Raw genomic sequence first — 16,699 nt, forward strand, 5'->3', positions numbered from 1 at the left:
TTATTTTTCGTTAATTTAGCCACTGTATTGAATAAATACCTGGGGTTATGTTTGTTTTCTTCTAAAAGAGAAGAAAAGTAATCGGATCTAGCAGATTTTAATGCTTTTCTGTAGGATATGTTACTTTCCCGCCAAGCAATACGAAATACCTCTAGTTTTGTTTTCCTCCAGCTTAGCTATACACCCTCACGCTGTGGACGCCTCGCTTGGATGATCAACCCCATGCCTGCGTCTTGTAAACCATTGCTAATCGAGCTTGACCAGAACCACAATTGCATGGTTGCGCTCTGCGTTGAGTTTTAACTCAACGCGGGAGCGCGAGCGGGCGGATCTTGGACAGAGCGCAGAGCGGCAATTTCAAAAGGACGGTGGACGGAGCGTCGCATTTCCCGCTCCAATTTCGCTCTGCTCACACCACGAGTCTGAAGCATGCTCATTCAAGCCTGACCCTGAATCCATTAGTCTTGCACAGTCATCAACAGTAGACTATTTTCAAGCAAAACTCGGCTCAATAATGGAGTTCAAAAAGTAAAATGAGAATTCATACAGGTGTAGCCTATGAAAATTCTTCTGCACAATCTGATTTTGCTGCAGCCTGGAATTGAACTACTGGTTTCGTCTGGTCAGAGGAGAACTGGCCCCCCAACTGAGCCTGGTTTCTCCCAAGTTTTTTTACTCCATTCTGTCAACGTTGGAGTTTCAGTTCCTTGCCGCTGTCGTCCTGGCTTGCTTAGTTGGGGTCACTTCATCTACAGCGATATTGTTGACTTGATTGCAAATAAATGCACAGACACTATTTAACTGAACAGAGATGACATCACTGAATCGAGACTCGAGACTCGTAGCGTCGGACGGATAAGCCTCGCCTAGAAGTGATGGTTCTTCCATACTCGTAACAAGAAGTAGAATTTACAATTTTGGCTATATGAAGTTTGCACATAACTAAATAATGATCTGAGATCATCACTTGGCTGCATAATTTCAATACTATCAACGACAATGAGTCGGTCCTGAAACGTGCTGTCTAACCCCAATAGAGTTCAGAATGTCTATAAATCTTTTTATAAATAATTTTCCTTATCAACATGGATATTTAAATCACCAACTATTAAAACTTTATCTGCAGCCAGAACTAACTCGGATGTAAAATCACCAAACTCTTTAATAAAGTCTGTATGGTGCCCTGGTGGCCTGTATACAATAGCCAGTACAAACATAACAGGGGATTTATCATTAACATTTGTTTCTCTCGATAATGTTATATGAAGCACCATTTCTTCAAACGAGTTATACTTGTAGCCTGCCCTCTGAGAAATCCTGAAAAAGGTTGTTATAAATTGAAGCAACACCTCCCCCTTTGCCTTTTAGACGCTGCTCATGTTTATAACAGTAATCTTGGGGGGTGGACTCATTTAAAATAATGTAATTATAAGGTTTTAGCCAGGTTTCTGTCAAACCGACCACATTTAGATTATGATCAGTGATCATATTATTTACAAAAAGTGTTTTCGTAGAAAGGGATATGATATTCAATTAGCCAAGCTTTATAATTTGTTTATCCGTATTGCATCTGTTTTGTATTTGTTGAACATCAATTAAATTGTTAATCTTAACTTGGTTTGGACGTTTTTTGTATTTTCTAGTTCGGGGAACAGACACAGTCTCTATAGTGTGATATCTAGGTGAAAGAGTCTCTATGTGCTGAGAATTAACTGACCTCTCAGACGTGAGGCAGCTAGCAGACGGTCGGTTTACCCAGTCTGTCTGCTTCCTGACCTGGGCCCCAATTTGTCAAGTATAAACTCTAAGACTATTTGCCATATTTCTAGAGAGAAGAGCAGCGCCACCCCAGGAGGGATGAAGACCATCTCTTTTCAGTAGGTCAGGTCTGCCCCAAAAGCTTGTCCAATTGTCTATGAAACCTATGTTATTCTGTGGGCACCACTTCCAGCAGACATCCAGCCATTGAGTGATGACAATCTGCTATGCATCTCGTCACCACGGTAAGCAGGGAGGGGACCAGAGCATATTAAAGTGTCTGACATCATGCTTGCAAGTTCACACACCTCTTTAATGTTATTTTTAGTGATCTCCGACTGGCGAAGTCGAACATCATTAGCGCCAGCATGAATAACAATCTTACTGTATTTACGTTTAGCATTAGCCAGCACTTTTAAATTTGCCAAGATGTCAGGCGCTCTGGCTCCCGGTAAACATTTGACTATGGTGGCTGGTGTCTCTATATTCACGTTCCGTACAATAGAATCACCAATAACTAGAGCACTTTCATCAGGTTTCTCAGTGGGTGCATCACTGAGTGGGGAGAACCTGTTTAATGTTTTGATCGGAACAGAAGAGCGGTGTTTTGACCCACGAATACGCTGCCTCACTGTCACCCAGTTGCCCTGCTGCAGGGAGTCTGTTGCCAGAACCTAATAATGTACAGGAATCCCTGAGCTAGACGCATCCAAAGCCGTATCTAGAGCCCTAACATTCTTACTGTCCTCAATTAAAGTTTGGATGCGTGTCTCTAATTCTGAAATCTTCTCTGTTAGCCTAACTATTTCCCTGCATTTATCACATGTGAATCCCTCATCTGCTACAGAGATAGATAAACTGTACATGTGGCAAGAGATGCAAATAACAGTAGCAGGAGAAGCCATTACTCACCGTGCTTGATGAAATATTCTTACCTCAGTTGTTTGATGAACTTGTGAAAAACTGGAGCGAGAGAGAGAGAGGAGAGGAGTAAAGAAAACAGCAATTGGTTCGAATGAAAATGCTAATGACATGCTAACGAGTGCTAATGCAATGCAGGTGTACTGCACTCACGGATATAAAATAAAAGTGAACGATCAAAATTAATCTCATAAGATTGATCGATAATATCATAAATATGGTGTGAATTAAGTTATATTTTATCACTTAAAAAAACAGAGAGTGATAGTAAGATAAAGATTCTAGAGAAAAAAAAAACAGCTACACGGAGCAACGATCAGCTACAGCAAGGCCAGCAAACAGGACTTGGCACCCGCACACAGTGCCAAAGCTACCAGTACCTGGTTTAAGGATCCTGGTATCCCTGTTCCTAATTGGCCAGCAAACTCACCTGACTTTAACCCCATAGAAAATCTATGGGGTATTGTGAAGAGGAAGATTTGATATGCCAGACCCAAGAATGCAGAAGAGCTGAAGGCCATTATCAGAGCAACCTGGGCTCTCATAACACCTGAGCAGTGCCACAGACTGATCGACTCCATGCCATGCCACATTGCTGCAGTAATTCAGGCAGAAAGAGCCCCAACTAAGTATTGAGTGCTGTACATGCTCAAACTGTTCATTTTCATACTTTTCAGTTGGCCAAGATTTCTAAAAATCCTTTCTTTGTATTGGTCTTAAGTAATATTCTAATTTTCTGAGATACTGAATTTGGGATTTTCCTTAGTTGTCAGTTATAATCATCAAAATTAATATTCTAATTTTCTGAGATACTGAATTTGGGATTTTCCTTAGTTGTCAGTTATAATCATCAAAATGAAAAGTAATAAACACTTGAAATATATAAGTGAATATAATATACAAGTTTTTACTTTTTGAATGGAATTAGTGAAATAAATCAACTTTTTGATGATATTCTAATTATATGACAATCTCCTGTGTATATATACTGTATATATATATATATATATATATATACACACACACACACACACACACACACACACACACACTGATGAGCCAATCATTATTACCACCGATCTAATAAACTGTATGACCTCCTTTAGCCCACAAAACAGCAACCAAGTAGCAAGGAACTGATGAGATGTGGTGTTGATAGGTCTCCTCGTGTGTCTGGTTTTATAATGTCAACAGAATATCCTTCAGTTCACGTCAGAATGGTAACTCTCCAGGAGCAGGTCTACAGCATTTGACAGAGGTACTGGCAAGGATAAAAGCAGCAGGGCTTACCATGCATCCCGACAAATGTGCCATTCCCAAAATGGAAACTACTTACATTGGATGGCATGGAGTTACATGCCCTCAGGTTGGAAAGATTGAAGCTATCAAGCATGCAGAGTGACCTACCTCAAAAAAGCAGAAAACTTCTTCCAAGAGATACAAATTTACTCAAGAGTAGAAAAATAATATTTAGCTGTGAAATGGGCTTTTTTTTAAAATCGGGGTGTACAAACTCGGCCCTGGAGGGCCACTGTCATGCAGAGTTTTGCTCCAACCAGCTCCAAAAACCCTTCCTGGAAGTTTCTGCAAAATAAATGTGCAAATAAATGCACAGAAACTATTTAAACTGAACAGAGATGACATCACTGAATTCTATGATGAACTGCCTTTAACTATCATTTTTGCATTATTGACACACTGTTTTCCTAATGAATTTTGTTCAGTTGCTTTAATGCAATGTATTTTGTTTAAAGCGCTATATAAATAAAGATGACTTGACTTGACTTCTGGTATGGCTATGGTTAGAGCTCTAGTATGGTTAGAGCTTGTTTAGCTGTTCAGGTGTGTTTAATTGGGGTTGGAGCTAAACTCTGCAGGAAAGTGGCCCCCCAGGACCAAGTTTGGATACAGCTGCTTTAGATGCTACCTGGTGGGCAGAAAATTCACCCTAGAGACTGATCATTAGGCCTTAACTTGGTTGGGCCACATGAGACACTAATGCTCCTATTAAACAATTTTGTTTTTCTGTGCAACCCTTTGACATTGAAGTTTTATATCAGACTGATCCTGAGAACTGTGCAGCTGATTTCCTGTCTAGGAGACCAATGGGACATTCTAAGTAAAGGGGGAGGAGATGTCACGAAGTCCATGACCATGAGCAAGCTGTGTGCACGTACCTCATATCTCACACATGCACTGCACGAAGCATTAACATGGTCTGTTTGCCTGCACTGACTACTCGTCAAGGTTAGGGTTAGGCGATGTCTACAAAATTGGTTAAACATTTAAACATTTATACAGTTAAAAATTACGATGAATGATGAAATGGGCAAGGTTTATATTTAATTATTTGTTCTGGTGTTGTATGTTTTACATTTACACTGCAAGCCAGCATCCTTATCTGTGGAATGGTACCCTCCAGCAGCGGCACCTAGACTATGAAATGGCTGTCGGATCAACAAAGTGCACACAATGTAAAAAAGAGCTTCATTAATTGACAACTTGAGTGATTTTAAAGGGAGCTTTCTTTACTTGCTTTCATATAATTTAAGTAATAAATTACAGCCGTATTTAAATGCAGGTGTGTATCATATTCCTTAAAACATCAGAGTGCAAGATTTGTGCGGCGCATGATGCTGAGGGCACGTGCAGCATTTATACTTATTTGTCTAAATATTTTATATTCATTAAAAATCTTCTTTGGTTTTATTTTCGATAATTGCATGTAAAAAAATTATTTACTTTGTAATGCATATGCAAAATGTGAATTATTATTCATATTTGAGTGTTTGTGCGAAAATTATTCATGCTCATGCATTAAAAATGCACGCATGACAGGGAGGCATCCCTTGAATTTATTTTTTTCCTGATCATGAATTAACTTAAAATTGGGGTGTCTCGCATACATGAGAAATATATATACAGAAAGCTTGAAATGTCTACTTTTAAACAAATCAATTCAAATTAAAGGATTGTCATCTATGAAGGTTGTATTTCTCTCTCTAAAGGTGTGTGTATTTGGATAGAGACAGCACTTGTGAATTTCATCTTGCAGCCGACAAGAAAACATTTGTTTATTAATAAATGGTTAAAATAATAAAACAATTATTAGGCTACTTCTGCCTGTGCTTTGTGGCAAACTTCAATGCATGTGCTTTAGCGCGGAATATATTAAGGTTGGATTACAGATATAAATTTAATATAAACCTGTGATTAGTTGATTAATGACAAATGAATGACTAGTAGCAAGAAAAATCCTACATTGGAGGCAGACCTATTAAATTCACTCTATATATCTCTGTTATAAGTTTTTAAAGCATTTTATACGTGTTTGCATAATTTTTTCTTTCAGTAAGGTCCGTAATGGAGTGATGCCTTAACATTGAATTTTCCTCTAAAACACAAAAACGAAAATTTAAATAAAATTTATATTTTATGTTTTGAGAATGGACAACCCTTCTCTGCAGATATTCTTGCTTCTGGTTTGTTCATTGTAAATCACAAAGTCTACAAAATATAATGTCTCCAGAAATAAATAAATAAAAAATATATATATTTTTTTGTCACGTCTGTATTGTATATATGTGTGTGTTCCCAAATTTAAAACAGCCAATAAAACATGTCCATAGATGGATACTTTACTGATGTATGGACTCTGTTTGGGATTTACAAAAAACATAAAGAGATGATTCAATATATTGGTAATGAATAGGCTACATTCTGTGAGAATTTATTTCACACTCTAAAAAAATATTGTATGGATTTTTTTTAGTTAAGGCAACTACCTCTGAAATTAAGTAATAAATAATAAACCTTATTGCACTATACAGTAGTCAACATTTGAAGTGGATCAAAATCTTTCTTCAAAATCAAAGCGACAGGCATTTGTCCTATCTAAACCTGTTCTGCAAGTTTGAAACCCTCATAAGAAGAAACAGTCGAGCAACAGATAAGGACAGCAGTTTGTAAGTGTTTTGCCTCGTTTTCTCATTACACTACTGCGTGATCGTCGTTGCTAGGAAACTTTGGGCTATTTACTGTGTGTCTTACCCTGGTAAAAACATGCTGAAGTGGCGCTTGTATGATGTATAATTATAGGTGATATTACTCTTGCAAAGCTCTGATTTCTGAGAGATGCAGGGAGAGACAACAGCAATGTGGTGTTTGATTTGAGCTCTTTTCATTCATAAAGTTTACATTCATTCATTTCACTCTCGTGACTTTAGAGGTCTGGGTATAATATTGTGGTGATCTCCTGAACCAACTGTTATCTAGCAAACACCAGACTGTGTCATCCTCTGCCGACTATTCAGGCAGAATTATTCCTTGTCCGTTATTCGTTTTTGAAGCCATTGTACGTACCATTCTGAATAAGGTATTCAGCTTCAGGCACAACCCTAATTATTACATTACACATTGTATTTTTACATGCAAAATAGATGAGGTCAAAGTAAACAGCTCCACTTTCGGTTCCTTGCCGCTGTCGCCTCTGGCTTGCAGGGTTGCCAGCTCTCACGCATCTGACGTGACACTCACATTTGGACTTCAGCGTGAGATCGATGCTGAAAGCGTGAGTGTCACGCCAGATGCGTGAGGGTTTGCAACCCTGGGCTTGCTTAGTTGGGGTCACTTCATTTACAGCGATGTCGTTGACTTGATTGCAAATGATTGCACAGATACTATCTAAACTGTACTGAGATGGCATCACTGAATTCAACGATGAACTGCCTTTAACTGGAAAATTTTGTTTACTATTGTCCTTGTACTATTGACACACTATTTTAAATATGATTCTGTAAAGCTGCGTTGTCACAATATGTATTGTTAAAAACACTATACAAATAAAGGTGACTTAAAAAAAAAAATTCAAAATAGTCACACTAGCAGGATGGAGCAATTCTCCAGAAGATCATATTAAAGAGTGACAAAAAATCCCTTTATCCTCCACACTTGGTTTCTCCCACCTCCCATGATGCACCACTGTGAGAGATTTATTCCTCAAATCTTGCCATGGATTTGAGAACCAAGCCTGATTTTCTAATGACCCTGAAGACATTGATTAGCATGCTCAGGTGTGCTTGATTAACATTAGCATTTGATCATCCTTGGTCGAAGAAATGACCAATAATCACTAATTTCTCGCAAGAATTTATGTGAGAAAACATATTTTCGCTTATGGTCAGAGACGCCTCTTCACTGTATGTTTTGAAGTGTATGCACCTTGTTAGCATTTTGTTGTGTAGTGTCCGTGCAGCTATGACAAGACAACGACAGATGAGAACAAATCTTGTTGTATAGTGTGAGCAACTGTTTCACTCCTGTATTGTGACCCCGGCTTAAGCAGGAGAAAGATAAAGAATCACCTGGGGACCATTCTTCGTACCTCGCGTAATACATCTGAGATCATTTGAAAGATTCCAGATATACTAATCTGTGATAACTGATCTCTGGCTAATTTGGTTCTTTTAATGAATATGTGGATTTTATTTAAATATCTGGATTAAGTTGTCTAAGATTAATATGCATTCTCATGTTCCTCGAAAAGGGCAGACATATCGATACTCGAAACCACAATCATCAATGCAGCGATTGGCTGGTGGCGAGACACATGATGAAAAACTTGATCAATTTTTGGAAACGCGAACAAAACAACATATATGCAATAATAGATAAATTAAATGGTTTTTTTTTACATAATTCACAATTATTTATATGCATGATTTCTAGTATTTGTACAGGCTTTGCATTTTTATTTTAGTGTTGTAATTAGCAATTTATTTAATTTTATCCTTGAAGCAGATTTGTTACGTGACAGCATTAATTAGTTTCTTAAGTTATCTGCATCTCCTGCGCTTCGTCAAGCCACTCCCATAATAGCTGTCAGCACTCAAACTAATGCATGACTGTATAACATGTGTGCATGACTCTAATACAGTTATAAATAAATTATTTTATCACAAGTTTTTTAACGAGTAAACCTAGCTGTGTCTATAGTGTTATAGATTATTACTACACAACATTATAATATTTTTTTTTATTCATTTTGTTATTATTATTGTATATCATGTTATCGTAAATTACTGTCCCTAGATCAGTAGGGTACTCTTCTAATAAAGTAGCAGTGGCAGGGACAGATTTTAAGTATCTGGGGGCTAGTTCATAAAACAAGTTTAACAAATAAGCCAGGCTTATTTCAGTTACTCTGACTTATTTGCTCTTGATTTGGTTTCATAGAGCAAAATTACCATGGCTCAAGCTCAGTCACTGTTGCAACTTATGCTGGGTAACTAACCAGGTCTGGAGCAGGCTAAGCTGAGCTCCTCTAACATTGACCAATAGAAACACATTTATATTATGCCACTGACTCTGAAACACGGACTTCAGGATAGCAGGTTTGATGAATCAGTGGTCTGGCGCTTGCCAGTTAAGACTCCTTAAAACACTTTTACTCGTGCCAACAAGTGAACACACAACCGCGGATGATTCATTTTCCTCTCAATTCAAGTCAGGGATGTGCAATACAGCATTGTCTACGGTAATATGGTAAGTGTTGTTGTAATGATGTGCAATCTGTCATTATCAAGTATATCAACAAATTGCACACAGAGAGTGGATGCACGTGATTTATTAGTCTAATAAAACTCTAATTTCAAGGCATTCTAAATTGTAGATGGCAAAAGTGCTTCTGTATGCTTTTTATATTTATATAATTTAATATAGTTAACTTAATCTATATCACACTAAGAGTGACTTACATTTTAAACAAAATATTGCTTTTTTTTTGCCAATGAAAATAGATCCAAACAAAGATCACAAAATATCAGAATTTAACATTTTATGTTAAACAAGCCTATTTATGCTTCTGTAACTGCAATTTAAATGCATCCACATTTTCTACATTAAACTGTGTAAATACATCTAAATGCAATTTCCAGAAATGTTTTCTTATGTTGGAATGAAAGACACTAAGTAGAGATTAAGTGCTTCTTATTAAAAAAAAAAAATGGAAAAGAGTTAAATCTTAAAACAATCTTGCTACTCAAACGGTGTATGAACCTGTTTTTATACAGTCTATGGTATGATATGATATATATATATATATATATATATATATGTCTGTGTGTGTGTGTGTGTGTGTTTGTATTTATTTGCTAATTTTCCGTTTTGCCTTTACTTGTACTTTTATTTTAAGTACTTCATTTTAATTTTAGGGTTTAAAAAATACTTTTCATAGTTAAGTACAATCAATTTCACATACTTTAAGACTTATACTTAAGTAATATTCTAAACAGTGACTTCAGCTTCTACCAAAGTAATTTTTCTAGTAAGATATCTGTACTTTTACTGGATTATGGCTTTCAGGTACTTTATATACTACTGTAATCTTGTCACCAGAAATGCAGGTTCAAATTGTAGCTCAAACCGTAATCATGGCAATAACAGCACCACAGTCATGGTTTATATTCCAAAGAGCTGATGATGTATAATTGCAATGCAAGATGCTTGGATAAAAGGCTTTGCCAAATGTAAAAATGTTCTGTTGTTGCCAAAAATAAAGACTTAACTCTTCCAAGTGTTTCTGTTATTGATTGTTGGAGTGCATTGTGGGTATATGCTGTCCTGCTCTCACCTGCTAAATTGGAAATAGCATACTACTCTTTGGATTTCTGCTATATCTTTCCACAGCAGACATAGCAAGTGTTGTGTCAGTAACTTTAATAAAGTGGATCTGTGAACTGAGTAATAGTTTGTGCTATACGCTCCCATGTCTGCTTCTTGTCCCTTGCTGTGACACCCGGCCCGAATCTTCCTTTACGAATGGCCTTGTGTTCATCCACTAACTGGGCTAACAGTAAACACTGTTCCTCTGTCCAGTCTGGCTTTCTCGCCCTTCTTGGTTTTGATTCCATGTTTGATACATTAAATCCAACATTCAAACCGCCACTTAAATAGGACAGCAATCACTGTAATTGGAAAGAGTGGAACAATTTTTATCATTCTATAATCAATCAATATAATCAATCAAATACCTTATAGGAAATTAAAAGCATGGTAAATAAAAAAAGGATTTATATACACACATATAATGTGTGTGTGTGTGAGAGAATGGTCAAATAGGAAAAATTACGCATGTAAATTCAAAGTGAGTTAGAATAGACCCTATACTTAAAATCACTCTTTTTTTCGTTCTTGGAGAACCAACCAATCACAGTCTTCAAAAGATTGTGTCATACATGGCAACAGGGTCAACCCCGCCTCCTCACTAAGATGAAAGTTTTTGTCTTTTCTTTACTCAGAGTTGCTCTCAGATCGGTCCCGAATCGCTCTTAAGCTAAGACTCCTACGTAAAAGTGTTTAAGCTAAATTAAGTTTTTTTTTTGACCGGACTCTTAGAATCTGTATGAATACGGGCCCTGCAGTTGATGAACTTATGCCAGAGTATTTTAAAGCTCTCTACTCCAAAACCAGAGTTATCCTGGATTGTATTGAAATTCGAGTCCAATCTGCCAGCTCTAAGGTACTGAACTCTGAGACTTACTCACACTACAAAGGCACAACTACACTCAAATCTCTGGTCAGAATTTCCCCGGACTTTTGTGAGCAGTCTTTACACAGGAAGCATCTCTGATAAAGACATCAACAATTCATCTGGCATTTTGAATCTTCTTGAAGAGGGTGATGCTGTGATGGTAGACAAAGGCTTTTTAATCAAAGACCTACTTGATGAAATTCATGCCACAGTAGTTATTCCATCTTTTCTCGGCCCAAGTGGACAGTTCAGCCATGAGGAGCTCGCACAAACAAACAACATTGCTCGTTTGAGGATTCACATTGAACGGGCCATTCGTCAAATCAAGGAATATCACATTTTTGATCGGGTGATTCCTTTGTCATTTGGTTCTGTAAATCTCTGGACTGTGTGTTGTATCCTCACAAATTTTCATGGTCCACTGTTTTGAGTGAGCGTATAAATGTTCCGAAAAAAGTGCACATGGATTCACAAAAGTGAAATTTGTATATTTATTATATATAGTTTATATACTGGATTACATGTATATTTAAGAAAAATGTTATACAAACAAATTTACATATATTATTTTTTAAATAAATTATGATTTTTACATATTGTAATTCTTACCACATTTTTGTAACAAAAACATTTCAATGTAAAAATTTACCTTTTAATTAGTTTCTATTTGTAATAACATTTGTATTATTAATATTTTCAGACATGTCTGAAGTTTGAGAGAATTAAAAAAAACATTCTGCATTTCATAGGAATCCAGTTTCATGTCATATTTACAGTTTATAAAGATGGTAAATTAAAATCAGAGTTTTTCTTTTTTTACATGGGGAAAAAACTATTTAACAGAGAATGCAATGTATTTACATTAAGGTAATAGTTTATCCAAATTGGAAATTTGGTCATAAATTGCTTAACATAAATTTGTTCCAAACCTGTATTGATTTCTTTCTCCTAGTTAACATAGAAAATACTTTGAGGAATGCAAGTTGACTTTTTTTCTTCCAGACTATGGAAAATCAGTCCCTATTGCAAACTGTTTTGTTACCCACATTCCTCAAATTATCTAATGTGTTCAGCATACAAAAATTAATTTATGCAGGTTTGGCACTATCCCTTTAAATATTAAAGATTAAATACACTTCAAAAGGTAATTTGAGGTTTTGTTTCTGTTTACACTCTCCTGTTGCAGAGAACTGGTAAGAAACAGCTGAAAAAAAAAAAAAATCAAGCTTACACTTCAGCTCCTCCCTTTCATCTTTGTTGAAATGAATACATTCCAGGTGTTCCAGGCTATTGCATTTTACAAAAAAGTCACACCAGGTAAACCCACTAATCCCCATTTGTCCAACAATCTGATAGTAGTGCTCGTGGGTCTTTTTTTAGAGTGAAGTTCCCTGCTGCATTTAATATGAGCAGTTTTTGAAGCTGTCTTTTGTTTGGGCATTTGATCTCGAGAAGACCGTGGGCAGGATCTGCTGTAAGGTCAACTACTTTCCTGTCAGGTGAGGCTCCTAGGTGAGGGGCATGAAGATTAATTATTAAGCCACAGGGAAACAATTTGTTTCCAGTGAGTTTTTCATATTCTGCAGCAGCAATAGGCTCAAGTTGTATGCCTCTTTTCATAGCTTTGGCCTGAATGGTTTGTTTTGCACACGTGTCAGCAGCTAACTTGTCAAAGTCTTTAACTCTAGAACAGATTCGCTTAAAAGATGTTGATGTGATCCTCTCTGCACGTAGCCGATGCCAAGTGATGCTGCTTTGGTCCCTGGTTCCACTTTCCAGGTGTAGTGAATCTTAGGAGGTAATTATCAGACCTCTGTAGAAATCATGTTCTTCCTGGTTTAATACAGATGCGTAGGAGCATGATTGTGGAGGAAGAGGCAGTGTAGGGTGCTCTTCAAAGGACACAGTCTGCTAGGGTAATTGGTATGATAAAACAGACCCTAAAAGTAAGTCGCCCAACTCTGTGGTGACAAGTTGTTTTTGTTGGTTACTGGCGGTTAATAGTTTAAACATGTGGTTTCTGCTGCCTGATGCTTTTAGGTTTTCCCCTCAGATTCTCTTAAAATTCACCACAGGTCAATGGGACAGGGACTGGGCAGTAAACATTTGGGAGAATTCCCTCACTTGTGCGGTTTACTCTATGGGTACTACTATTTGGTGGTTTTACTTTGGAAACCGATACTGTGCTGATTGGCTTTGGCTTTAGTCCTAATGTTCTTGATGGCACATGCCAAGTTTGAGGAAAAGAGGTTTTACTTGCTCTTGGTGGTACAGAGTTATGTTCCATTTTTAGGTAGTGAGCCAGTGTGTAAAGTAGTCCTAGTAAATGATTACAGTGCCCCAATCCTGCTTTACAAGTGCATTGGGTGTATCGGATAAAAGAAGACGTTATTAAGAAAAAAACATTATTAACTAACCCTAACCCACATTTCAAGACGAGGTGTACAAAATAACAGGTGTTTTTTTTTTTTTTTTTTGGTCTTAAAAGTATTTCCAAACTATAACGGTTGTTGGTATAACTAAGTTAAACTTACGTTATAACAAGTGTTATAAAAAAGTAATTAGTTACAATCTACTTATTACATCTGTTTTTTTTTATCAGCCTAAACATTTTATTCCCCCAGTACTTATAAAAATAAATGTATTTACAACATTAAAGATCAGAAAAACTACTTAAGACCATATTCATGTCACCAATAACCACTTGCATTGTAGAATGACACTGCTTACTAGAAACGCCAAACATACAAACAAGGTCCAAAAATGAACTAAGGGCCAAAACTTGAACTCAACATGAACCGTCCTGAACATGGAGGGTGTAACGTAGAAATTTCCTCACAACAACACAACAAATACCTTCATGTTGTAAGGCGCCTCGTTCTTTCGCATTGAGTGAAAAGACTGGGCCCTAACACTACAGCCTGCTTTGTTTCTCTTCACTGTAAACCACAGGTATCATGGACATTAAACACTACAGTTCAACACTTCGAGTTGGCTAAGAGGCTAATGTTAGCAGCACATAGGCAGGCTACAATCAGTATGTAACGTTAGGTCTGTCACGCTGTCTATTCTCTGTTTCCCTGGGTGACCACTAGTGGGCACACTTCCCCTTAGGCACTTCACCGTAGGCACTAGAATTCCTCTAGTCTTGTCCTGTCATCACAGTAATTGCACTCCTGCTAATTGCACCAGGTGCAGTCACTTTATTGTCATTAGCCTCCCTATAAATACCAGTCTTTTCCTGTTGTTTGTATGGAGTCCTTACCCTTCATGTATCCAGCCTTCTCGTTCCCCAAGATTCATCCCAGTCTGCTCGTCCTCCGAGTCCTCTCGTTTCCCGAGTTCCCTTTCCTGTTCCTTCCCTTTTGTTTATTTTGGACTGTCTTTTGGTATTGACCTTTGCTTGTTCTGACTACTATTTGGATTACCCTTGAATAAATACCTGCAATTAGATCTTGCTATCTCCCTGTGTCTCTCTGGGTACACGATCGTCACAAGGTCATTCGGCAACATTAGCGCTATCATGATCTTCTATGCAGTATGCTAAGCTAACCTCACAAGAAAGTTGGAAAAGTGACTGTTTACCTTCAACATCATGGATATAACCCTCGATCAGTTGTTGTTTTAGAATTTTTGATCCTTCGTCCGCCCATGACTCCACAACATTGAGCGTAGGAGGAGGAAGATATGACAGGTTCGTAGTCCACACAGCCATGTTTAGTTGTTGTTAATTCCGGTCTACCCTCACAGCCTCGTTTTCGAATCAAAATGGCGGTGGGCTGAATAAGGCGTATACATGTATATACACAACATACATACAATATGACAAGGGGGTAGACAGGACAGGAAGACAGGGAATTGAGGAAGGAATACAGCATGACATTAGGGAAGAGAGGAGAAAAAAACAGCACCCAGACTATGCTCCTTTGGGAGTACAGTGTGACAACAGGAAAAACACCTCAGCAACAGTCACATTATCAATACAGCTTAACCACACGACTTTGCAACAGGGGAGGGGAAGTGGGGGGGTCGGGGTAATCCAGCACAGGCAAGCAGCCATCTGGTCCTGCAGCCATTCGGAGAGCTGGCATTCATATCTATGTGCCTCAGTCCGCAGATTGTGATAGAGAAACAGCAAGTTGCCATGAAGACATCCTTGATCAGGTCCCAGACAGAGTCAACAATCAGCAGGTGTCTGTGGAAGAGGGGGGAGGCACGCAAGAGCGTCTCACTGTAGTGTTTTGTATTGCGATTTGTTTGGTCTTGGGGCGAGTAGCCGCATTCTAATTTACACGGTTACTCTCTTAGTCCATTCTGGTCTCCAAATCCATCCATTTTCCTTTGCAAAGCCGTGAGCTTCTCCGTGATGGTATTCATATTGTGGTTAATAGTCTCAGTGCTGACCGCTCTGCCCACTGCTTCAATCATAACGGGCAGCCTTATGAAGCTTTGGACAGCTGTTCCCATTTTCTGAATTCTTCGATAACCCAGGGCAAAGCCTAATCCAACCAGCAGAAGACGTGTTATCATGGTTCTGGGCTCTGGGTGAGAATGACCTTACGAGTGTGAATCCAGTGTAATAGAGAACATGTCTGACAGATGAGTAAATCAGTGATACACACAGAAATCAGTCAGATTCATTTATTCAGATTAAAATATTTACACTGACAAACTGAATATTCAGCAGGAATCAAACAATTTACAATAATAATCATAATCAAATAGCAAAATGAATCTTACAAGAACCGGTACATGTTCATTTACTGCTAAATGTTTGTTTATGCTAAAGTTCTGGAAATATGTGTAAGAACTGTCTTTATACTCTGTCGGAGCTTTAAAAAAGCCTCACTAAAAAACAAATTCTAAAACTAAAACTGAAAACGGTGCTGTGGCTTCTTCACGGTGTCCAAATGACAAACATGAGAAAGTCTTAATCACTGAAAAAATGTGAGCAGAATAAAGCTGGCAGAAAATCCTGAGCATGTTTGTGACGGTCAGTTCAGCCAGCTGGTGTTGAGCTGAGTCTGATTCTTGATGCTGGTGTCCATCTTCAGCACTTCTCTGACGGCCATCGTGGCGTACGTGGAGGATGGCAGAGAAAACTCCATTTTCAGGGCCCGATACTTCCCTTCTGCACACACACATACACACAAACATATGTGGTTAAAGCTAAAAACAGTCCAACGAAAAAGAGTGTATGACATTTTTTGACCAGGCAGAGAAAGAAACCAACAGAAGTCTATGGAACTTCCCTATTCAGAGAGCTGAGTAAATGTGTGTGTTTAGTACCTTTGAGGTAAACCGGAGCTGGAGCGTTTTCTAATTTCTCCACATCTGTGTGAACGAGAGGCACTCGTGGATCATCGTACTGGATCAGTTCCCTTCAGAGAAGAAAGATCAGATAGATTCCATCAGAACTAGTGGTGGAAATTATGATTCTTTCAAGAGATTTGTTCATTTTCAGTTCGTTCACCAAAATGATTCGTTCAG

General features: G+C 37.9%; 2 protein-coding genes across 3 annotated transcripts in view; one reads left to right on the forward strand and one right to left on the reverse strand.

The window, feature by feature from the left end:
• Positions 1 to 16,699, forward strand: part of LOC132121680 (cadherin-12-like) — a 388,852-nt gene that overhangs the window by 53,282 nt on the left and 318,871 nt on the right. The window lies entirely within an intron of this gene.
• pus7 (pseudouridine synthase 7) overlaps positions 15,837 to 16,699 on the reverse strand; it is a 26,628-nt gene continuing 25,765 nt past the window's right edge. For both annotated transcript variants that reach the window (XM_059531342.1, XM_059531343.1), the window contains 2 exons: positions 16,499 to 16,590; positions 15,837 to 16,340 (listed from right to left, as the gene is read on the reverse strand). In XM_059531342.1, coding sequence (XP_059387325.1) covers positions 16,204 to 16,340; positions 16,499 to 16,590 — 229 coding nt within the window. In that variant the 3' untranslated portion in view covers positions 15,837 to 16,203. The remainder of the gene's footprint in view (positions 16,341 to 16,498; positions 16,591 to 16,699) is intronic.

This window comes from Carassius carassius, chromosome 39 (genome assembly GCF_963082965.1).
Source record: "Carassius carassius chromosome 39, fCarCar2.1, whole genome shotgun sequence".
NCBI classification, from domain to species: Eukaryota; Metazoa; Chordata; class Actinopteri; order Cypriniformes; family Cyprinidae; genus Carassius; species Carassius carassius.